Consider the following 23,600-nt stretch of genomic DNA (forward strand, 5'->3'; position numbering starts at 1 on the left):
AAAAGTTGCAATGGTGGATTGAGAATTTTCGGCGAGTGGGTTTGTGCGGTCACGTGGCCTGGGGTTTGTCAAAGGCTGCAGGTCGTTGGATTTTATGGGGGCTCCTGCAGGCCGGCCTGGGTAAGGTGGTGGAGTCCATAAGAGAGGTTGGCTGGATTATCCCGGATAGGCTCTGATTGGCTTCCATTTCTAGGATTTCTTGGGGACGAAATGCCCCAAGATGTTTTCTTTCTACGGAATTATCTCTTCCCATTGCAGCGCCTCGAACAGGCACACTTCAGTACAGAATAGAATGGTTCCCTCACGTAAATACATGTCAAGGTAGGCAGCATTGAGGGGAAATAGCAATTGTGAGTTGGTCAAGACAACGTCTTAAAATGATACGGCCGGTGGTGATGCCCATCATGGGAATGCAAGCCTCAGCATTGGTTTGACGGTTGATTCTCTACACTTCACTTCCACTTCACCGACTTTCCCATACGACCAGCTCGCCGTGTATCCGTAAAGTTCGGTTCTGGAACCAAAGGCTGCGTCCAAGCTATGTCTAGGTAACTTGACTCACTCATTGCATGCATCTCGTATCTGTACCTGAGCTCAGCCAACACGAGCCAGAGAGGATGCACTCCGGTCCTGATACCTTTGTATCTTCTTTCAACGGCCCGGCTTAGCCAGCCAGCCCAAGTGCTCACTCTGGCAGCAGAGCCGCGCATCGGGATTGTCCGTCCAAGCTTTCCTGTTCACTCCATCACTTGTTTCCCCCTTACAGTATGGGGCCATTGTCCAAGTCCCTCGAATTCCATGCCCTTCATGCGCTGAAGCCACAGCCGTACCTTAGGTACTCGAGACTCTGGAGCCCCAGCCCCCTGAGCACAGCCTCTCGTACGTCCCTTGACAGAATAGTGCCGTCCACCTGCTCCGCACATCGGGCTGAATAGCATTTGGAGAATCAAGGCAACAAGGGCAGTGGGGCAGATCTGCGTTTACCCAACTTAACCGTCGTTTGGCCGTTGGCGTCCGCTTCCAAGAAAGGGGGATCTCAGATGTGATCAACAGCCCAGGCGTGGACCAGCGCAGGATGCCATGCTGGGAAACATGAAACACGCAGGAGCCAATCAGGTCCAATAGTTCCCCTGAATAAGGACCAAAAATGCCAACCGACGGGCATCAACCTCCCACGCAGCACCGCTACTACTGCTACCATTCGTATATGCTGCATTAAGGCCACTCGTAAGTTCTCTACTAAAGTATCCTTGGAGTCCATCTTTAATGGCGGGCTGGGAATGTCCTTCTCTCCTAATATGGAGCTAAGAGGCCAACCGCCTGCACCTCAGCCATCCCGTTAACGCGGGCGGCTCGGACAATTACATCAGGATCTGCGTTTTGCTCTCGCCCTTAATGAGAGTTTAGCCATGTCATCGTAGCCACCCCTGAATAGCGGTTTCCTGCAAGGAACGGCAGAGAAGATCTGCTAGGTCTGTGATCCTGTGCTTAAATCGGGCCTTGTTAATAAAGGTTCAACTGGGAAGCAGCTGCCAGCAAGACTACTAGATTAGCATAGTCCTTGACCTCTGATCATCCCATCTTTTCAGTCTTTCCATCTCCTCCTCAACTATTCGAACGTTTATCTCTTCCTCCGACCTTGACACTCTTTGTCTTGAAAATCATAGCTACAATCCTTGGTCATACCGCGCTCGTAAATCAAAACACACGCAAGCCATGAAGCTGTCACTCCTCCTTATTGCCGCCCCCGCGGCACAGGCCGCGGTCTCATACATGTCAGCGGTTCCCGACAAGCTCATGGCCATGGTCGAGGCATCAGAAGACTGCAACCTGCCCGACGACTTCCAGATCCAAAACTTTACCGCCGAGTCAGCGGATGGCAAGACAGCGGACTCGCTCGACTTTACCTTCAACGACGACAGCACCGTTCTCAACACGCAGTGCCACCTCAACGCCTCGTCGGTACCGGTGTCCGGTGACGGGCGGACACCGAGGTACGCTTGTGACAACGCTAGTGTACAATTCATCTGGCAAAATGGCACGATCACAGTCATTGAGAAGGTTTGCCCTGGTGACGACGGGTAAGTCAACTGGTCTTCCTTCACACACAGAGCCGTGACGAGAAATCCCATGTTCAACGTGCTGACATAGCTCGCTCAGTGCCGCCGACTACGAGGCTTCCGGGACGGCCGCGGTTCCGTTGGTGTGCGACGGAGGTGCCGCGAACGGGACCGGTAACGCCGCCAGGTCACACAGGCGTGCAAGGAGGGCAGCCGTTGCATGCAAGTCCAACTCGGACGACATCCGATCGAGATTCTTCAGCATCCAGCCGGTTGGTTGAGAGGGCGGAGGAGAGTAACCATGGGATGAACGTAAAAAAGCAAACAAAAAGCGACACAATGGCAGTGTTCATGGATGATGAAACAGACATGAGTGAGCGCACGCTGAGAGGTTCTTGGGTTACAGTTACAGATGGTAGGCCCGAAACAGAACCTTTCCTGATGAGAGGAAAAGCAAAATGAGAGTTATTCGTAATGAAGACACGACAACTCCCAAATAGAACAAGCAATAGACCTAGGCTTCTATCCACTTTGCGCATGAGATGATGGAACTTGAAGTCATCCATACTTGTCCTCAACATTCAGGTCCCAAATGGTCAGCAGGACTTCAAGAGGGTGAGGAGACCCGCCCCTTTGACAGCTTTTCGCGGGGGATGACAGCCCAATCCCAGGTCCTTCCCCGGCAGCCACAGGGGAAGAGGGCCACCCAGGACCAACCGTTTGTCGGCAAGCGTCGCTTGGCCGCGCCTCTCCGCATTTTGCATGGAAGGCACGCCGTGCTTAGCACCTTCTTCACTGCCGCTTCCTTCGATTCGCTCCAGGTTTCTCTCTGCATGACGGAATGACCTCACCGCGGTCACCCTCACGAGATCAGCCCCGAGACGTCGGTATCCCGTCCAATTCTCTCCTCTCCATCCACCCTTCAGTACCCTAGGTAATACGAGTACATCGTTGAACATATGCACCATTCACCTCCATCTCAACAAAATACCTAATTTAGTAGGAACCTGCGCGGGTGCAATCGTCATCATGCGCCTTTGAAGGGTCACGCTCTGAGGCTTTCCCTGCCGTTAAACGTGGTACATTGTCGCAATCGTCACGATCATAAAACGAACCCTCAACAGCCAATTCCTACCGACGTCGCTGTCTCTCTTCAAGCTGGGCCCACCTACGTTGCTCAACCTGGACGGTCACCTCACATTGAGCAAACTGAACAATCCTCTGCGCAATGTCGAATAGCCTGCGCGAACGATCATAGCCTGCAATTTCAAAGGAACGTAGACAAGATCACCAACCCAAACGGAACAGAATGCTCCCTCCAATGCGATATCTCCTCTCCTGCTTACAGCTTGCGCCACTGGTTGGCCTAGCTTCAGCGACACCGTTTGATACCGCGCAGCCGCAGCCGCAGCAACCATTGCTATCGAGCAACGACACCAAGCATGCTGCACCCCCGTTGCCTATCTCCGTCGAGCTCTTCCGATCCCTCGAGCGCACGTCGCGCATAGTCGACATTACCTACTGCGTCGGCACCACGGGTATATCGCAGCCCTTCTCGTGCGTCTCGCGCTGCAAGGAGTTTCCCTCCTTCACGCTCGTTTCGACCTGGAACACGGGCGTCCTGCTGAGCGACAGCTGCGGCTACATTGCCGTCGACCACGGCGTTCGAAGGCCTGGCGATGAGGACAGGTTCAACGGCAAGGTCGGGGAGAAGGCTATCATCATCGCCTTTCGGGGCACCTACAGTATTTCCAACACGATTGTCGACCTAAGCACCATCCCGCAGGAATATGTACCATACCCGTCTCCCGATGACGGGGGCGAGGCACCCAATGAGCCCAAACGCCAGTGCAAAGACTGCACCGTCCATATGGGTTTCCTGACGTCGTGGCGCCAGGCGCGGAGGCTAGTCATTCCAGAGGTGAAGAAGCTGAAGCAGCAATACCCGGACTATCCCATTCACCTGGTCGGTCACAGTCTCGGTGGCGCTGTTGCCATGCTCGCATCTCTCGAGCTCAAGATCTCCCTTGGCTGGGACAATATCAAAGTCACGACCTTTGGTGAGCCCAAGGTCGGCAACCAGGGTCTTGTAGATTATGTCGACGAGGTCTTTGGTTTGAGGGGCGAAAAAGACGAGGACATCTCGAAGCGGACCTACCGTCGCGTGACCCACGCCGACGACCCAGTGCCGCTACTCCCACTTACAGAGTGGGGGTATAAGCCTCACGCCGGAGAGTTCTATATCTCCAAGGCAGAGCTGTCTCCGTCTCTCGAAGACGTCGTGGCCTGTCGCGGTGACAGCGACGCAAGCTGCATCACGAAGGCGGACGATAGCTTCTTCGGATCCAGGCTCAAAGACTTTGTCGAATTCGCTGCGAAATCGACGTTGGCACCGCCAAAAGGACTCATTGAGGAGAGCAGCAGATGGATCAAGAGGCTGCCGGGCTTCCCGGCTCGACTGAAGCTTTGGCAGCTGCTCTTTGCGCACCGGGACTATTTTTGGAGACTCGGGCTGTGTATGCCCGGCGGCGATCCGGCGAATTGGGGGAGGGACAAGTACGGAGGTGGCCATGACAGTCTGCTGTCAGAAGAGCTGTGAGCCCCGGATCAACCTGCGTGCTGTCGTATAATAAGTGTATTCAAATGTGATAGTATGGGTACGAGTACTAGTATGGCTAGAGGGGTTTTTACAAAAGCTGCGGTTGGTTGCTTGTATAGCGCTTGTATGAAACTGGCGGGCGTTTTCTTTCGGCTTTCGTTTCTGAGTAAGCTGGACATAACTTCAGAATAAGCGACACGTAAAACTCAAAAATGTCATGAATACGAAATAGTACGCTTAGCAACTCTCGACTGATATGTTTTCAGTCGTGACAAACCAGTAAAGCCTGAGTCGTTTTGCCGACCACCACCATCTACCTTACGAATCAGCATCTGCCACGGAGCCATCCATGATGGATCAGAAAGAAAAACAAAAGGCATTACTCGGTCTACGTTCCATTGGGTGGATGATGTTGTTTTGTGCTTTGTCACGCCATCAAAGTCAAGGGGCAGAAACAACAGACATTGTCTGATCTTATATGTGCCATTGTTGTATATCTCTCTTACACGTCGGAAAGAGATTTGGTCCTTTCAAAGTTGTCAAGAAAATACCGCTCTGTTGATTGTACACGGATACTTGGATAGAATACTTTCAAGGAGGGCAACAGCCGGTCACGTATAAACCGTTGGACTGACTATTATGCGAAGGCCGGGAACAGCTTGGGTTGAGTACCTAGGTAATGAGACGGCTTCGTTGGATCCTTGGGTTTGGCTTGCGCCTTGTTGGCTTGGAGTGCTTACTTAAACCTCGCGGCTATCGGCTCCTCTCCCTCGAGTCCAGCTACTGCAGTTCCCACACTTCCCAGTGTTCGTTGCTGTTGTGGGTTCCCGGGTTTTCCATGACCAGGTTGGCTTGCCCTCCGCATGAATTTCGTCCGCACCTCCGGGTTCGGGCATTCATGTCATTGTCACTTGGGATATGGCGGGGGGGTCGAGCAAAAAGAGAAGGGAAGGGATACCAGGGCGAGAGATGAGGGGTAAGAGGGAAAAGCAGCTACTCCGTACACCAGCGAGGAGGGAGCATGGCTCGCAAAAGGGGCCGTGGCATAAACTTGACGCCGACGGGTAAAGAAGCATGGCCGTGGTCGAAATCGCGTACGGATACTGGGGATCGCGGAATATTTTCTCGAGGGAGAGAGAGAACCTAAGATGCAGCCTGCAAGTGCTGCCACACCCACCGACGGCACCCGCCCAGAGGGTGCCACGCGATAAGGCGGCGACCAAGGGCCTGTTGCATGCGAGTCGCCTGTTCGACCCGACTGCATGGAGGATCCCCCCCAGGGCTGTGCTGGATGTGAGTCACCCACCCGAAAGCTACCTATGATGGCATCGAGTTGGTGTGGTGGCAGTGGTTGGCTTCGAAGTTGGGACGAGAAGGGCGGCCAAGAGATTGGGGGACCAGATTTCAGAGTGTGATACTTATCTATGTTCAGCTACAGAGAAACACTGCTTCGTCTCGCAGGCGGAGTTGAGTTGAGCGCTGTATCCGTTCATTGTGATGGCAGTATCCAAGTCGCCGTGTTTGAGGTTTCACTCGCAGGGCCTCTGGGCCTACGAGGAGACAAGCCGGGGATGGCGGATGGCACGCTGATCCAACGGGGGATCATCCCTTGGGTTGGAAGTTGAAACCGGTTTCTTTGGGGTTTAAGTTAGAAAGACACGACAGCAGATTGATGAACGATCGGACATTTGGCAGATTGGGCGTAAGCGGGTGGGCAAGGTGGTTTCGTGCATGACACAGCACAGCGCCCTCGACAAGCATGTGCGCGAGCGCAACAACAACGCAGGGAGAGCCACAGATGGGGCATCTTGTAGTGACTGGTACGAGTAGATGAGGACCAACATAAGAAGATACCATCGTGGTCAGGCGGCAATGTAAACCGGAGAGGGTCGTGGCTTAGTCGACCGGATGGCTGCTGCTCTCGGCAAAGAGGCGCCGGGCTCTGCGAGGCAACGCAGACTGTTGAACGAGACGGTGGAGCGAAACCGTGACTGACAACGATTGGCCCTAGAGCAAGACATTAAATGTAGAAGCTGGTGTCGACGGCTACAAGGTGGTTGTAGGATTCCGGCTCGCCGTCTCAATTTCCAATCTCCAATATCCAGGGCACAATCTGAATCCAGTGGGTTGGTGCCCAGGGTCTTTTGACGCTCGTAATAACGCTTATTACCTCTTCATCTTGTGTGTCAGATATTGCCATTGTCTCCAACCATGAGAGATCCAGTCTAGCCTAGTAACTGGGTGACAGACTACAAAAAGAGAGAATTTCGGTAAGATAGAAGATGTCGTTGAGGACGACTCACAAGCCAGGTATGGACTATGTGAGTTTGAGACAACATGGGATGGCATTTGATGCCCGTCTTTGAGCATTTCGGCGAGATGAGGTAAGCCACCAGAAAAGCACTGTAGTTGCTTCGAGACATAGCCCAATCCAAATGGGGTTCTGGAACAGCGAGTGCCACGAGATATCGTTTGCTTAGATAGATCCGCCAGACCCAATGGCATTGGGCGCCTGTGGCCTGTCGAATTGTGTTGCTGCACTAGAAGTTGCGCCATTCTCGTGCTGGGTATTCGTATGGGTAGAGCAAGCGGCAACAAGTCAAAGTGAAGTGGACGCGACGAAGGTGAGAGGTGAAGTGAGGGGAGCGGGTTGTCCGTTGATGGAGAGACTGCAGGGTGTGTGGTGAGGTAAGGGCCAGCGGGCACCATCACGCGTGGATGCGCTTGGAACGGGACAGAATCACGGTATCACCAGAAGGAAAGAATCACGAGACTGCGAAAAAAAAGCAGTTGTGGTCAGGGAAGAAGATACGTACATGGCGGGCGTGTCGCAAGAGCAGGAGCGGGGAAATGCATGGAGAGGGTGGGGCTAGCCCCGAAAACCAAGTCAGCCAGTCAGCAGCCAGTATTTAGGATGTTCCTATGCTTGTGTTATGCTGTGCTGTGCTGAGCTGGCCAACTGTCCACCACACGCGCAGCATTTCGAGGCTGGAGCTCGCATTCAACAAGCCAAAAAGCAAATGACCTTCACCGGACTTATCTGAGTGACCTGAACCCTCCCCGAGGTCCCCCCCTTCTGGCAGACTCATTTGCGAGCTCATTTCTTCTTCTTCTGTTCCAGCCTTTCCTCTGTAATTTCCTGGCCTGAAGAGTTTATTGTGTTGCTAATTTCCATCAAGATTCCCATTCCTACCCGAGCGGCCTGAAGATAGCTCTGAAGCTCAAATGCGGTAACTGATCCATCCCATCAGTAATTTGGCAATAGCTCGGAAGGGACGGTTCCAGGCTCTTTGGATACTACTTCCAACTCTGAAGCAAGTGATATCCCAAGGTTAGAAAGAGACTCGTTGTTATCAGAAAGCAGTTGTTCGCTCGAGTTGCTGTTCAAGCGTCGAGGTACAAACTCTGGGAGTACTTCTACGGTACATACACGGCCCAGGCCAACCGGATAGGCGTCAGTTGTGGACCAGGGAGATACATCATGGGCCTGGTTCTTTGGAAGCGGAATCATGCCTTTGATGTACTCGACGGGCAGGCTAATCCCAGAGCCGCTCTCCACCAGAAACGCGGACCTCACCACATGCAAATGGAATTTAGGTTGACTTTCCCGTCCGTTTCCTGTCTCTCTGATGCTCTCCCGTTCACTCACAACACATGTGTGAAGCCCCGGTACGTTGAATGTACCGTACGTATTGCAACAAGTGCAAAGATAGGGTGATGATAATTAGGGGAACGATAGCAGAAAACCGCTTTCACTGCCTTGCCACATGGGCATTACCCATTCACCAGTACTTGGTACCTTGGGCTGAATGGTGCTTTCTCAACTGTCCGAGGCACGCAAGGCGAAGTATCTTGGGGCCCAAAGTATTGATGATGGAGAGCCTAGCCCAGCCCAGTGCCCCCATTTCTCTTCCCTTGCCGCCAAATGGGAACCCGCCCATGCTCTGGGGGCCCATTTGCCAGAGTCCCCGAGCCCCGAGAGCCTGACCACGTCCATAATAATATCCAATTCACTCGATCCGTCCATTCCAATCCAATTCCAGGGTTCTTCTCTCCCAGCACAGGCCAACGCAGAAGGGGCAAGCCGCAGGCAAGCGAGGGGAGGGGAGAAAAGGGAACATAGTGGGGTCGAAGCGGCAGGTGCAGCCAGCAGGCACAGGGCAGGCAAGCTCAGTCGACTAATTACAGCACAGAGAAGGGCACTGCCTACACCGTATCGAGAGAGCAAGGTGGATGAAGATGGAAACCACATACCTAATCCTCAGATATGAATTGCATTTTCTGGTGCTATGGAGCCCAAGGACTTGATGTACCTTGTCTTGCCCGAAAGAGAGCAACGTGAGCTCAAGTGCAAGCAGCAGAAATCTGAGCAGTAAGGTACGAAAGAGGTGACCCCAACGTGCGCAGGTGGGAAAATCAGCAGGTGGAGGGGGTGAATGGGCGGCACCTCCCTAAGGCTACCTTAGCTAAGGTAAGGTAGTCGGGTAGGTAGGTAGGTACCTCTGGTGAAAGACTGGGAGGGAAAGAACGACCTTGGGACTTGGGACTTGGACCAACCCAATTAAATCTTCACTGGACTGGCCTCGCAACTTCCCTTTGAGATTCCCCCCCTCTCCCAAAATAATTCGTCACACGTAAACACTCCCTCCGCCTTCCCTCCTTCTCCCACCGCACACCTTTTTCCACTCTTCAACAACAAAACAAAGCCGCGTCAACTTTCTCACCACTCCGTTGCACGCCTTTCGCAGTATCCATTCCCGCCTTCTCTAATCTTCTACCAAACCACCTCAACCTATCCTCATCACCTCAATCCACGAGTTCAACATGTCTGGCGATGTAAGTACCTTTTCCCCCACGCTGCCCAACACAACCTCACCCCAAAACCCCTCCGGAGCCCCTCGATTGCCCTGCCTGCCTGTGTCACGGCAACGAAGATGCCCATGATGCGATCCTCGATCCACAGCTCTGAATCCTGCGATCGATGCTATTTTTGCCTCGACCGGCTTCTTTAACCCCGGCGGCCTTCTTTCTCCCCTTTCAAATAACTCATGCCTCCTATCGCCCGCCTCGGGAACAAAGTATGCTGACTTGTGCCCCTCTTCTAGCGTGAAAGGTTTGTGCCGAGCCCTCTTCCTCGTCGATGGACTACGTCTCATCAACCACAACCATCAGGCCTCGAGGTCTTTCGCGAACTATTTTTTTTTTTCTCTGACTGACCCTTTCCTTGCAGCAAGACCTTCCTCGCTCGCCTTTGCGAGCAGGCCGAGCGCTACGATGAGATGGTTGGCTACATGAAGGAGGTCGCCAAGTTGGGCGGTGAGCTGAGCGTCGATGAGCGCAACCTCCTCAGCGTTGCCTACAAGAACGTCGTCGGTACCCGCCGTGCCTCCTGGCGCATCATCTCCTCCATTGAGCAGAAGGAGGAGAGCAAGGGCACCGACAAGCACGTCGGCACCATCCGCGAGTACCGCACCAAGATCGAGCTCGAGCTCGAGCAGGTCTGCCAGGATGTCCTCGATGTCCTCGACGACAGCCTTATCCCCAACGCCCAGACCGGCGAGTCTAAGGTCTTCTACCACAAGATGTACGTTTTCCGACGCCATCGCCGCCGCTGCCGGCAGCCTTTATCTGGTCCAATTTCCGAAACTAACCGTGGCACTCCGTGATATAGGAAGGGTGACTACCACCGCTACCTCGCTGAGTTCGCCTCCGGCGAGAAGCGCAAGGGTGCCGCCACTGCTGCTCACGACGCCTACAAGGTGAGAATGATCCGGGTTGAATGCTTCCGTATCAGAGAACATGGAATCTGACAATACCACCCTCTCCTTTAGAGCGCTACCGATGTCGCTCAGACCGAGCTGACCCCCACTCACCCCATCCGCCTTGGCCTGGCCCTCAACTTCTCCGTCTTCTACTACGAGATCCTGAACTCGCCCGACCGTGCTTGCCACCTCGCCAAGCAGGCCTTCGACGATGCTATCGCCGAGCTCGACTCTCTCTCCGAGGAGTCTTACCGCGACAGCACCCTCATCATGCAGCTCCTGCGTGACAACCTCACTCTCTGGACCTCTTCCGACAGCGGCGACGCTGAGGGTGCTGCTGCCGGCACCACCGAGGCTGCTGAGGAGAAGAAGGAGGAGCCCAAGGCCGAGGAGCCCAAGGCCACCGAGGAGACCCCGGCTGCCTCCTAAATTCTTGTCTTACCCTGATACCACTCCATCTCGGCTCGCGACGAGGCTGAGATGGCTCGTCTGCTCGACCGTCGGTATGCGCTAAATGCGGACCTTCCGACGGCCCCAGTCTAGCCGCCAAATCGGTGGCTAATATCGGTGACTCGCTCCGAGTCTCGCAGCAAAAGGGGAGGGGGTTTTGAGGATTGGACGCGGAGAGAGGAACAATGCGTGGCATGATTTCTATTGGTGTCTTGGATGTCCAACCAGGGTCTAGAACAGCTTCGTTTCTGTTCAGGGATTCTACTTGGCAACTAACTACTGATTCCCCCCTCTATATCCGCCTACGCTCAGAGTCTCTTCTTTTGTTCTCCTCGATTCCTGCTTTTACCTCTGTGCTGGATGGTTTTACGGCTGTCTCGTGTTCTCTTTTCGGTTTTCCTCATAGTGGTCCTTCAGTTGTCGCGCGTCTTCTCACGGAGAGAAAGTCCTTTTACCCCCCCTCAAATGCCCCCTGTCTATTCAGTCTACAAGACCAAAAAGAAAATAACAAATGTTCATCAATAATTGTGTCCGACGCCGTGCTTTGATTTGATAATGAAGCCTTGGGAGTCCTGGACCTGAGGTGATCAGAGGAGGTCTGTCGAACATGTGACTGGCACACCTGCAGATCTCATGACTGGCAGCAGCACGGCTAATCATGAGCTATCCACGATGTGACTGTCAAATACCGACAAGCTGACGACTAGATGTATAGGTCATTGAGAAAACAGGCAGGTGGTGCGTAGAATCATGAACAAATTGGTATTCCCTGGTAATATTTCCTGAACATGCCAGAATACAACCATGTAATGTGGATGGCACATTTCAAAAACGCCTAGCAGCCCAGCCAGCCATCCTCCAGAACGCCTCCGTATTTCCAAGAAACCAAAAACCAAGAGGAAAATCCGATCTGCGCCTCATGGTATTCGCAACTCCCATGCGTTTCACCCACTCATCTTTCCCAGTTCACCTGCTTTTCTCGTACCCCATCGTGTACATGTACGCTTCTAACGGCCCGCGTTCGTCTTCGCAAGCAGCCTCTCGGCCCTCCTGAGCCTCGCTTGCTTCTCGGCGATGAGCTTCGGCACATGGCCCCGGCCCTCCGAGTCCGCCTCGTCAACGGCACAGTCGGCGTCTTCGGCGTCTGGTTCATCCCCTGCCGCCATCGCTGCCGCTGCTTCGGCCGCCAGTGCAGTGTTCGTGGCCGTGGGCCAGCCAGCCAGAGTCGCGCGTCGGTACATCTTGGTTGCGTCCTCGGCGCCGCGGGGTGGCATGGGCCCGCTTGTCCTGCTCCCGCTGAGCTTGCGGACAAAATTACGCATGCCGCGGAAGAGTGCGTTGTTGGCCGTCTTTGCGCGGAAGATGCCCGGAGCGATATGGCTACCGGGGAGAACCCCGCCGGGTTGCGTCTGGTCTAGGTAGGCGGACGAGGGCTCCAGACCCATGGCGGACGGGGCGCCGAGGCGGGAGCATGTTGGGCAGTATGTTCCTTGCCCCGGCAAGATGTCGCTACGGGGGAAGGTGAAGGCGTCACCTGCTCCCGGAGAGGATGCAGATGAGGACGCCGAGGAGGACGCCGCGGAGAGGGAGATGTTTGTTGAGGAGGCGGAGGCCGCTGGGGAGGAGGGCGGACATGTGCATAGGGATGCTGAGGCCGCTACCTCTTCACGCCAGACTTGGATGCGCTGTTGCTTTGAGAGAGTTGGGTTGGACATTTTGTACGCTTTTTTCCCTCCTTGGATATTGGTCCGGGGATATGATATGTTGATGTTTGCTCAAGTTGAACAGTGTACTTCGATTTGTAAGTATGCAGCGGGTGTTGGTGACCGTTTCCTCCTATGAAGTATTGTGTGGCCAAGCACCCATCCAGTGGCCGTTCGCGGTTTGTCCGTCGTAACGGGGATTGAGGGTCTCGGTTGCTAACCTTGGAATGAGGATGATGCTCAAGCCAAGACCGAAAGCAGAAAATGTCGGTGGGGGAGGGTCTTCGAGAAGGTCTGCGCTCTACGTGACAGAAGCCCAAAACATACAGGTGAGAGAGAAATTAGGTGTTGGACGTTGAGAACAGGTATTGACGAGGTCCGTCCGTTGTGGTGATATCGTCCGAGGCAAAACAGACGGGAAAAGGTGTAAGATGGGAGGAGAGACGAGGATGTTAAAGAAAAGGAGGATATTAGAGTGGAAAAGTTGGTGGCCGTCTAATAATGTATAGGTAACACGAGACCTGTTCGGGTGTCATGCAAGGCTGTCTCTGCTCGGTAGATGGTCTCTAACGTCCCGTCCATGTGCTCTTCCGTCGTGTGTGTAAGGAACACTCCAAGCGTGATTAAGTCGGCGCCAACCCCGGATTCGAAGATAAGATGGGCGGTGTATGTGTGTGTTGCATGTGCGTGTGTGCGGGTGTTGGTCTTTAGTTTGTGAGGCAAGTAGGTGTGGCCGATGACCAGATGACTCGAATCAGGTCGAGAATTGTCAAGATGTGTACGAAGATGGGTAGATAGAGATGGTGGGGGGAAGTCGAGTATTTTCCTCTCTCTCTGTCAATTCCCTGGCTTGTTCAGAACAGCGGCAAACGGGAGCAAGAATACAAGACGATGGCTGGACGAGTCAAGCCTCTTCTTGCCATCCGCTCTTCTCTTTTGGGTGGTACGCAGGTCTTAGCGGGAGAGTGAAGGCCCTCGGGCGTATGAAACAAAAACAAAAGAGCAAATAAATTGAAAGGTGGTAGGTTGAGCGGAGGTTCAAGACAGGTTAGGGATGAGAATAAGAAATGAAATCCCAGCAGCAGCGGCGGTGATGGAAGCACGTTCGGAAGAAGAAAAGATATCAACTGGAACAGCCAGGAGTTGTGATCGGCGGCGGTGGGCTTGTGATTATGTTTAGGTAAGGGTGTTTTGGTAATAGAGCCAACCAAGTTGGTATCAAGCTGAGGAGCGTTGGTTTGCGTGATAGGACAGTTCGGAAAGCAAGATCCGTATGGTCGAAGCGATGCGTCTTAGTAGGGGATGTACCTTGCTGCAAAGCGTCTCATGAAAAGGAAACAAAACAAACCACCCCTTGAAGAGGAGTTGGTAGCGGCAGCCAGCAACTAGGAGACGAACGACAAACGGGTAAGGAACGAAGCGGGTGGGGTTCGTTCGTTCGAGGTCGTTCGTCGCGACAAGCGTCCGTCCGTTCGTCTGGCGTTCGGCCCTTGCAAACTAAAAAAGGTCTGGTGGAAGAAGAGAGAGGGGCAGGCAAGGTAAGCTCCGACAGGTGACTTTGGTATTAGAAGCACATACGAACAGGCGAAGCGGCAGCAGCCCAGCAGGTAGGGGTAAGGTAGCACCGATACAATCTGCAGGACAGTTGAGAAAAGCTTGGATGCGTGTGTCTGGGCAGAAGGGGTGTGCAGACTGCAGCGTGCTGTGCCGGTGGATGAGAGGATGGGGGTGGGAAGCGATTTTAGGTTGTGAAGAAAGAGAGGAAGAAAGAAACGAGCGAACGAACGAAGAAAAGAGGGAGTTAGGAAGATGGGACGGGATGGAGACGAGCCGGAGGATGAAGCAGACCGGCTCGTACGCCGCCTAGGAAACGAAAGAGAAAAATAAGACTTGCGCGGTTAGATGTCCCTTGGTGGAACAAAAGCCAAAGGCAGTGTCGAGCGTTTCGAAAGGAACCGGTTCTCTCTTGCTTTGGTGCTTCTTTCAAACTAGGCATGCACGACAATGCCACCAACTGCCTCTAACCTGCGTATGGAGGTAATTTGGGTGGGCTTCCCTTGGCGACGTTTGCCTGGTTCAGGCCTCGTCTGCCCCACGATCGGCAGGCCCAGTCCAGTATGACCATTGACCACTGCCGGGTGCCGCACTAGGAGAGCAAGATGGTGTTGTCAGATGGTCCACGGAAACTGGCAGTGACAGGGTCGATCGCAGTCGATTCCTTGTTCTTGTTCTTGTTTTTGTTTTTATGCTTGCCAATCTCTCTATCTCTGATCGTCCACCTACCTAGGTATCACGCTGTTGGAGTCTTGGAGAGAAGGGTCTTCCCGCGTGGGTTATTTGAGTGAGTTACCACGTCACACCCGGAAGCGGTCCATGGCGGACAACCGAAATAACGAAGGCGGCGCGGCGCGTGCGGTGACACTTCGTCTTCGTGGTACAATACCATGGGTGATCTCTCTCTCGGTCTCTCCCCCCTCCGTCCCCCTCTTCTTCCAAGTCACACAAACTAGGGGGAAGAGGTTGAGAGAGTCAGAGACAGACAGCTCGAACATCCCCCCTCCTCTCCCTCTCCAGTCTCAACCAGCAGCCCCCCTGTTCGCTGTTCGCTGTGGCGCCCGAGGGGCGTGACTTGGACTTAGACTAGGGCGGTGCCTTTGTGCTTGGACGGTGCCGCTGTCAGATGTCAATGAACTCCTGAAGACGCACGCACGCTCAGAAAGGCGGAGGACACCCTGACTTCATCCCTCTGGACCTCAAGGAAGCGGTGAAGTGTCTTAGTTATTACGGACATTGCGATCGTGAGGATTGGACCTCCGTAGGCATGTGTCGTTGGTAGACAACCCCCAGACGACTTGCAGCAGTGCGAGAGAGAGACCATGCAACAGATGGAATTGGGGGTTACAAAAAATAAGGGTATCAGCTCTCCTCTTTCCCCTGCCAGAGCTGAACTCCAAGGGTCCATCCGTCCAGATTCGGTGAGGCCGTTTTGCGATCAAGGTGAGAACTGAAAGAACGCATTTGCTTGGAATGGCGTTGTGATGTGGGTGGCTGTGGTATGGAAGCCGATTGGCGTTCGGGCGTCGCCACCCACTCCCCGGCTCACTCATACCGACCGGCTCTAGATTTGTTCACAGCCAGCCTCCTAGGCAGGGCATAGGTAGGCGGTCCTCTCAGTCAAAGAGGTATTGTAGCCTCTCCGCTCCATGACGAACCATACTGAGTAAAACAGTGGAAAGCGCCAGTGGGTTTGTGGCACACGGCAATTGCGTTTTCAAGCCATCTTGTACGACATTTGCTTTTTGTATGCTTCACTCCGTCTAATCATCCACTACAGTACGGTAGCAACCTGAGCCCGCCCGGGTCAGCTCAATGCTATTGCCTATTCACATCAATCATCAAAGGCAGTTTCGCCGTTTTTGCTTCTAGCATCACCCGCTAGCTTGCCCATAATCTTGTCATGAAAGACTTGTGAGCCGATCCCGTCATCTCTGAGAGCTGGGAACCAACGTCTCCCAGCTTCCCATGTCGCTGGGTCCATCGTCACCCAGTGAGTCTAGCAAGTCTACCGGCGCCTTCTTCTTTGCCGGGATCTTTGGTTTTGGTCGTTCCTCACCAGCCCTCATCCCCGGTAGGGCGACGGCCCCAGCCATCGGAGTGTGCCTCCCGGACTCCATAGTCATAGTTCCCGCTCGCTTGGGAGGCTTAGCCGGCGTACCTACTGGCTTACGCAGAGTGCCTTCCCTACTCGCACCAAGATTCGTGAAGCCTGTCGAGGCTCGGACCGGCAGTGGTGGTTTTTCTTCCGGCTCGTCTCTATACTGACCCATCCCATTGCTACTCAGAGCTGAAGATGCTGCAGCCGGTGCTGTAACCAGGTGTGCTGGCTTCTTCGCTACAGGTGGTGCCGGTTTGGATTTGGATTGTGACGACAGCTGCGAAAGCTGGGAAATGGCAGATGACGGTCGCGGAGGGGGAGGCGTCGTTGTCGTATTTCGCGATTTGTTGGAGGGTATCAGTGGTGGGTGCTGAATTGTTGCGCTTGCTCCCGTCTGTCTTCTAGGCGGCGGTGGCGGAGGAGGCGTTTCTCCGCGTTGCGACTTTTCATCCTTGATGCTGAGGCCGTTGACCTTTCCTGGCATGCCTGTCGGATCAAAAGGCGGAGGCAGCTTCCTGGTTATCCGGTTCGTTGCCGACGACGAGAGATCATTGGGCGCAGAAACATGCTCGTATGGCGAAGTCGATACGCTGGAGAAAGACGACAGTCTTGACCTGGGTACGTTGACCCAGTCAGGCTCTCCAGTCGGCGTGAAAGGATTGGGCGCCCTATTAGGGTTGAGTATTGCGGCGTGGCCCTCGGGAGCCGTCGGTTGCTTGATGTCAACTCTGGCCTGCTGCTTGTTCTCCAACCACCATTTCTGGCGGTCAGAACTAGCAGGAGGCAGCCCAGGCTCAATGGCTTCATAGCCAATCAGATCTTCATCGTCGGTTTCCTCTGAGTCCAGGTTTGCCGTCGTGTCACCAACTTCGGCTTTTCGCCGTTGGTATAGCTCTTTGCTGATTTGATCTCGGAAAGCTTCATCGACAATACTGACGTTGCACTGGAACAGAGCATACACTGGCCGGTGATCCGAGAACTTGAGAGGAGCTGAGTTGTACGCCAGTTGACGCAGGCTCCCACCCTTGCGCAGAATACGATCGGTCCAGGCAGGGATACGGGCTTTCTCGCTGTGAGGGGTCAGTATTGACATTCTCGGATATATCGACCTTTTGAACGTACGAAGTATCATAATTGTCCGTGCCAAGATCGAACTTGTATGTAGGCAGGAAATTGATACGGGCCTCTGAATAAAAGGGAAACGCAAGTCCTGCGATCATTTGAAGGTTCAACTACTAAGAAGTCAGCATGTTGATGGGGAGCACCAGGGTCATATTATCTACTCACCTGATCGTTCTCGTAAAGTGTCTCTAGATCGCCCTTTTTGATTAGACTGCGGGCGTTCTCAGAACTGAGGCCAATTCTGTAGTTGAAGTCTCCGAGCCAAACAACGGCATCTGCTCCAAGGTCAGCTCTAAGCTCATAGGTGATATAGGCCTTCGGGATGAATATAGCTACCGTGATCATCGATCCCACGGTTCCGCTGAAAGCGTAGCCCGTGGTGAATCGTTGCGTAATCTCTATTTCTCTCGTCGTAATTCGAAAATCCGGCAGCCAAATGGGCCGTCACGAAGCAGATATGGGTATTCGCGTAGTCAAATCGTATGGCAACCGCTCCTTTGTTGCCGGCCATTCCCGATAGCCCCGTTTTCTTGACGCTTCCCTCAACATTCTTAATGTTGGCCAAAGCCGATGCCTTGACAAAGATGCATAATGCCGCGCCGACGAGTTGTCCACTACGGAGCAATACGTATCTCTCTCCATCAAGCGACTTGGCGCGTTTATTGAGGCATCTTCTTACTGCAGCTTCCCAAAGTTGTTTCCTTGAGGGATCACTGTTCATGATTTGTTGTGGGCTCAACTCGACAATCTCTTGGAATCCAACAGCAACTATTTCGGGCTGCACGTTGCCCAGTTCTGCTGGAGACAACCACGCATCAAGATCGCTATCGACGCCTTCAGTGCGACCGTTGAGGTTGAAAGTACCGACCAACCTACGCGGGTAAGCATGAGAGCCAAGGGTGCGCACAGAATTCTTACATGCTTATGTCCTGTGTGGACGAGAACTCAGCGCTTCTCTTTGTTAATTCTCCAGAAACGTAATCACTTATAGGGTCGAAAAGAAGAACGGGGAGTTGGTTGACCAGCCTCCCCAGCAGCCGGTCAATGGTCGTTTGCCTAGCCGAATCCGTGAAATTATTGTGATAGAGACGCTGCACAGATTTGCGCATGTCTGCAACAGCTCCAGCGAGGGACATTTTCCCAGAACGGGTAAAGGACGATTTAAGCGCACCAGTTCCCGCGTAGATCTTTGAAAGAGCGTCTCCGTTGTCTGCCCACAAGGTCGAGTGCCGCATCCAGAAATCCGAGGTGGCATACTCGCCTCGATGGCCCAGGAAAGCCTCAGTAGCCATCTGAGAAATGAGGGTCTGGATCAAGTTTGTCCTATCCAGACAGTCGAGACAGTTTGTTCGGAACACACCCTCTTGCTGGAGAACCACAACCATACGGCTTGAGCCTTGGCCGTCGTTGGCCTCAGCGCCTAGGTCTTCATTCTGCTCCGCGAGGTAGTAGGCGAAGCCGTCTATCGAATTCTCAATGTATCTGCGGATCTGGCGCGCGGCCTCGTACCCTCCAGGGCCTTTCGTCTCGGCATGGAAGTCGTAGTGGGTCTCTCTCAATAGCGCATGGTCTTGCGACTCGTGCTCCCCAACCTGGCTTAATGGACAATGTTCTACACCGAGATGGTACAACTGACTGAGCTGCGCCTCGCCAGGTTTGCCTTCACTCAGAAGATTGACCACGTGAACGGCGCCGTAAGCTTGCTCCAGGTCCGCGAAGTGTTTATTGAAGGCCGGCTGGGCTCCCTCGGGGGACCTGATAACGGTAATGTTTTGCTTGCCAGGGATGAGCTCCGCAGTCTGTTCCCAAAACAGAGGAACCGAACCTCTGACTTGAGCATAGGAAAAGAGAGTCCCGCCGGGGCTCCAGTATATGGTTTCTGTCTCGACAAAGTTTGCCACGTTGCCGTCATCGTCAATACCTCTGGAGTTGAATCGTGTTCCCGCTCTGCGACAAGAGAGTCTTGATACAACGGTCAGGTACGATGGTAGCCCGGTTGATCGCGTTTTGAGAGGAGCACTCGTCTGGGGGATGGCCATTGTCCGACAGAACCCACGGATAGCAGATGTGAGGAATCGTGATGAATCCAAAGCCTCGCGCTCCTGAGGCTGCAGTCGAGACCTGAACTGGACCAACGGGCTGATCATGTACGAGTTCCACAGGAAGGAATCGTCAAAGTTGTCAATGTCAAAGGTATAAGAATTCACGGTCCTAGATGATCAGCGACGCATTATTGCCGGAACTGGATACGATCATACCTATCTTGCAACCTGTTTGTAAGATCGAAGTCGGTGCTGTAGTAGAATGTACCATTTCCCAGAAGTTTCCGAAGGTCCGTACAAGGATGTTCTACCTGAAGCTCCCGCCCTCTGAGGTTCTGGCCATACACAGAGTTGGCATCCGAGACCTCGGAATCTAGAGGATCGAGAGAGACAACATCGTCCCACTCGCTTCTGTTGAGGCAGAAGAATGCAACACTCGCGATCCGTTCCACGGTCTCCCCCGGCCTAAGGGTAGCGACTCTTGTGGCATGTGTCACAACGGAAAGGAACACGTCGCCCTCGACAGAAATCAAACCCAACGTTCCAAAGATGGGCCGTGGGGTCAGCGGTCGGTATTCGGCAAGCGTCTTTTTTGTGATCTGAGTGAACTCGACCATACATTTTGACGCAGCAGGGTCGCCATTGGGTCGTGAACGGGTGGATGCGAGGGAAGTAAGGGAGCCGTTTGCGCCGGCGCTCGAGGAGCTGTAGCGAAATATGAGAGCATGGGAGGACGAAACTATTGCGATGGAGCGATGGGGGTAGTCCCGAATGTACAGCTGGCTAGACTTTTCTGGTGCCGGCACCTGAGAAGGCCAAGTCCCAGAGCTGGAGTAATCCATGGTCGTTCGGAGGTGTTGCTGACAGGTTCGGGGAAGCACAGGCGTCGCAGGGCATGCTTGGACGAGTTCGGTGGTTCATCGAAGGGCGCCGTCGTCGGCGGGCCAGTGAAGTCAAGGTCGATGACGTTAACGTGCGAGAAGGGGAGTATAGGTGCGGAATGTCGTCGTTTTGTTGGTGCGAAGTTGGAGCTTAAGATAGTATGGCATGACAGCCCCCAATGGTTTCTGGCGTTTGGCAAAATGTCGCGGCTAACAGTAGCGGAATTTGGGTCGCCAACACGGAGCCCGACAATGACGTCCGTCCCGGCGGAGGTAACCAGGGGCACAGGACCGCTGTACGTTTAGCGCCTACCTTAAGCTCCGACAGGCCAGGCAAGTGGGAGGCAGCTCGCTTCCTTGCAAGACGCAGGTGGTTTCAGCCTCACGGACCACCTTGCCTTGTCGCCATCTGGGAGCCTGGAAGGAAGCAGCGGGCGGCTTGCGCTTGTTCCATGGCAGGGATAGGTAGGTCTGTCTCAACTCTGCAAATACCTACCTACCTTACTTAAGCTACTTTCACGTGGATCTCAACATAACTCAGGTAGGTACGAGTATGGATGGAATGTCAGAAACGATTGGCTATACAGCAATTCGATAGTTACCGAGTAAGGTAGTCAATCTGGATTCAGAGACAGTCAGGGAATGACATGTTCAGAGGCAGCTCTTGGGAACGGTACAAGGTTCCGTCAAAAGACAAGGCACCGAGCTAAACTAAACATGCGATGAACCCCGTCCTCCATATGGAGAAGTGTTAGAGTAGTCAAGACATCTTGGAGTGTATTCACAATCACGCTCACCCGTAGACAAAGTGTCACAAGCTTTATGGCCATAAATTGCAATTTTACGCTAGCGATGGCTCGACCTATGCAGCTCGATTCTCAGAATCATGAGGTGAGAGCTTCTATGATAAATGTGGATCCGCGCCGTTGGTACTATAGAGTAGGTGCCTAGGTAATGTAGGGTAAGGTAAGGTGAGGTTGGGAATCAGCACCCGCCTCATTAAGATACCTTACCTCGAGTACTTTGACCTCCACTATCGAATATCCTGTCTCTCAACTTGCAAGCGTTTGCATATTGTTGTCTGCAACTTCTCTCCTTTCTCTCCTTCTTCCGCCACTCTAGGTCCTTAGTTGACATGACAATGGCAATGTTCACCTCATACCCCCCAGAAATCATCGCCCGGGTGTTGGCCAGCTGTGACAGCTTCAATGACGCTTTCGCTCTTGCCAGCTCCTGTCAGTATACTTACGCAGTGTGGTTGGACCATGGCGCGAGCATCATCCATAGCATTGGCCCGCGAACAATCCCCGCGTACGAACATGCTGTCGTTGCCGTAGGTATTTGCTTTCCCAAACGTCGACAGACCTCACCATCACTCACTTCAACTGCGTAGGTGCGCGCCACAAATACAGTCAAAGAAGCCTTCCACGCCAGCCAGCTACCACCCAATATGACGCATGATAATATCGAAGAGCTGAAGCCCTCTCACCAAAAGTGCCGTTTGTCCGAGTTGGCGGACTTACTTGCGTTCTGTCATCTGGCTGCGTGCCTGGAGTACGCGTACTTTCACTTTGAGGAAGACGGGTATACGTGTCTATTATGCCCCGAGATCAAAGATGTCACCTGGTGTACCAAAGGCGACACCGTATTCTATCAACGTTTTCACGATTTTCAAGAAAAATTCCATCGAGTGCTATACAAGAACCTTCTCGCTGGCGCTTTCTTATGGAAGTCCCATAATGAGCTATTCATCAAAGCTGCAGCAGACGGGGCTGGGAAACGCTTTCTCGAGGAACTTCGATCACTGCAAGCTCGCGAAGATTGGCAAGGTCTTTCGGACGACAGCCAGGCATACATTGCAGAGTTCCCGGTGTACGACGTCCACAAGATGACATCAGTCAGCCAAGAAAAGGTGTTTGGGCATCTTGCCCGTTACTTGATACAAGACATCGCCCTTGTCCCAGATCCGGCCTGTGCCGCCGAAGTACCATGGGAGGTGATGGCTTCCATCTATGCCCACGAGTATCACTCACCTCAGTTCTTCAACGCCGGTGGAGAGCGTCGCCATGGTTGGCCGCCGTTCAAGAACTCAACTGCTTCTGATTTGCCTCCCACGCGTAAAGTGACAGTTGTTCTGTTTGGGGAGTTTCAATTGGAAGAGGTATCGATGCCTATCAACATCGAGGACATGCATCGTACTCGACTGGTAGCGACTCAATTACAGGCCTCGTCCTCAGAGAGTGCAGAGGACGGCAACCCCTTCGCTTGCCATGGTATCGACATAGCGGTAACTCTGCGAGATCGGTATATGTTCCTCGGTGGCGAGGAGGAGTTGGAGGACTGCGCTCCACACCCTCCTCTTCAGCTTTACACCTTCATGCTGAAAAAGCACTATGGACTTGAATTCAGTCCAGGCGTGTTTGACCGGACATATGAAGAAGGGTACTATCTGACGTTTCTCTGGGAAACAATTTTTGGTCACGACTATCACACTGGATTGGACCCGAGTTTTTCAAATTTGCTGAATGCTTGCAGTAGAAACTGAGCACTGCTACTATGCAGAAATGCTCGCAGCGCTCGCGACTGATTACGATGCTGTCTTTTCCATTCCAAAATCAGCTGGATGGTGTGCCGCCTGCTTTGAAGAGACGTGTGCGCTCAACCCATCAGGCATGAGTTCGGAGAAAACACACCTTAGGCAGGTGGTAAGCTATAATAGGGGAACGAATGCCAGGGGACAACCCTTTTCCTCGCTTCAGGATTGATCACGGGCAGTAACAATGTGTCTGGATAGATACGGCACCTAGAATATGCCTATGGGGGAAACCAGCGGAGAGGGGGGAAAGATGTAAAGATGAGACGCGGAAAGGATGCCAGCCCTGGGGTTTGGGAAATGCCCTGCGGGCCCCAGAAAGAATAATAATGTCAATGCTTTGAGGCAAAGCAGGCTTCAGATATATAAATTGAGATCACACTGCCACCTTGGGTGGTCAGTCATTCTCTTCCTATCATGTATTGTATGGTAATCATCACGAGCCTTATTGTGAAAAAGAGAAAAAACAGAAAGGAAAGGTTTTTCATGAATATCGGACGTCAAATAGGATCCACAGGCGGCCGATTGCTTACCTAAGTTAGCCCGCCGAAGATGGCCACCTAGGAAAAATCACGACTTGCGCCCTGGGGGGAAACGACCAGACGACGGATACAACCTGCTCCACACTGGTTTGTCGGCTCCGTTCCGGATTCTAGATCAGATTCTGGAAGTGCCATGCCAAGCACAGAGTGACGAATGCCATATGGATATAAGCAGAGTGGCAAGAAGCTTA

At 53.3% G+C, this 23,600-nt stretch overlaps 6 protein-coding genes across 6 annotated transcripts; 4 read left to right on the forward strand and 2 right to left on the reverse strand.

Annotated features, from left to right (window-relative positions):
• Window positions 1-1,716: 1,716 nt before the first annotated feature.
• On the forward strand, window positions 1,717-2,341 carry HER10_EVM0008618 (uncharacterized protein; the record flags this gene model as incomplete). The annotated part of the gene is made up of 2 exons (XM_035478133.1): window positions 1,717-2,081; window positions 2,161-2,341. 2 exons carry the CDS (start codon window positions 1,717-1,719, stop codon window positions 2,339-2,341), a joined length of 546 nt encoding a protein of 181 aa, XP_035335174.1.
• A 527-nt stretch (window positions 2,342-2,868) lies between these two features.
• HER10_EVM0003984 (lipase) lies at window positions 2,869-4,856 on the forward strand. Its single transcript, XM_035473644.1, has one exon. It carries the CDS (start codon window positions 3,370-3,372, stop codon window positions 4,657-4,659), a length of 1,290 nt encoding a protein of 429 aa, XP_035334845.1. The 5' UTR covers window positions 2,869-3,369; the 3' UTR covers window positions 4,660-4,856.
• Window positions 4,857-9,254: 4,398 nt separating this feature from the next.
• Window positions 9,255-11,357, forward strand: HER10_EVM0003612 (14-3-3 family protein). The gene is made up of 5 exons (XM_035473282.1): window positions 9,255-9,495; window positions 9,765-9,772; window positions 9,890-10,243; window positions 10,331-10,418; window positions 10,491-11,357. The coding sequence occupies exons 1-5, from the start codon at window positions 9,484-9,486 to the stop codon at window positions 10,848-10,850; spliced, it is 822 nt and encodes a 273-aa protein (XP_035334815.1). The 5' UTR covers window positions 9,255-9,483; the 3' UTR covers window positions 10,851-11,357.
• A 282-nt stretch (window positions 11,358-11,639) lies between these two features.
• On the reverse strand, window positions 11,640-15,115 carry HER10_EVM0000933 (uncharacterized protein). The gene has a single exon (XM_035470698.1). It carries the CDS (start codon window positions 12,584-12,586, stop codon window positions 11,879-11,881), a length of 708 nt encoding a protein of 235 aa, XP_035334611.1. The 5' UTR covers window positions 12,587-15,115; the 3' UTR covers window positions 11,640-11,878.
• Window positions 15,116-15,596: 481 nt separating this feature from the next.
• HER10_EVM0002790 (uncharacterized protein) lies at window positions 15,597-20,457 on the reverse strand. Its single transcript, XM_035472485.1, has 6 exons — window positions 19,610-20,457; window positions 18,270-19,562; window positions 17,688-18,223; window positions 17,517-17,626; window positions 17,352-17,461; window positions 15,597-17,299 (listed from the first exon to the last, which is right to left on the reverse strand). Exons 1-6 carry the CDS (start codon window positions 20,233-20,235, stop codon window positions 16,057-16,059), a joined length of 3,918 nt encoding a protein of 1,305 aa, XP_035334749.1. The 5' UTR covers window positions 20,236-20,457; the 3' UTR covers window positions 15,597-16,056.
• Window positions 20,458-21,160: 703 nt separating this feature from the next.
• On the forward strand, window positions 21,161-22,861 carry HER10_EVM0003328 (dihydrodipicolinate synthetase family protein; the record flags this gene model as incomplete). Its single annotated transcript, XM_035473008.1, has 4 exons — window positions 21,161-21,165; window positions 21,397-21,607; window positions 21,668-22,716; window positions 22,837-22,861. The coding sequence occupies 4 exons, from the start codon at window positions 21,161-21,163 to the stop codon at window positions 22,859-22,861; spliced, it is 1,290 nt and encodes a 429-aa protein (XP_035334796.1).
• Window positions 22,862-23,600: the final 739 nt, after the last annotated feature.

The sequence above is a fragment of the Colletotrichum scovillei genome (genome assembly GCF_011075155.1).
Source record: "Colletotrichum scovillei strain TJNH1 chromosome Unknown Contig00004, whole genome shotgun sequence".
NCBI classification, from domain to species: domain Eukaryota; kingdom Fungi; phylum Ascomycota; class Sordariomycetes; order Glomerellales; family Glomerellaceae; genus Colletotrichum; species Colletotrichum scovillei.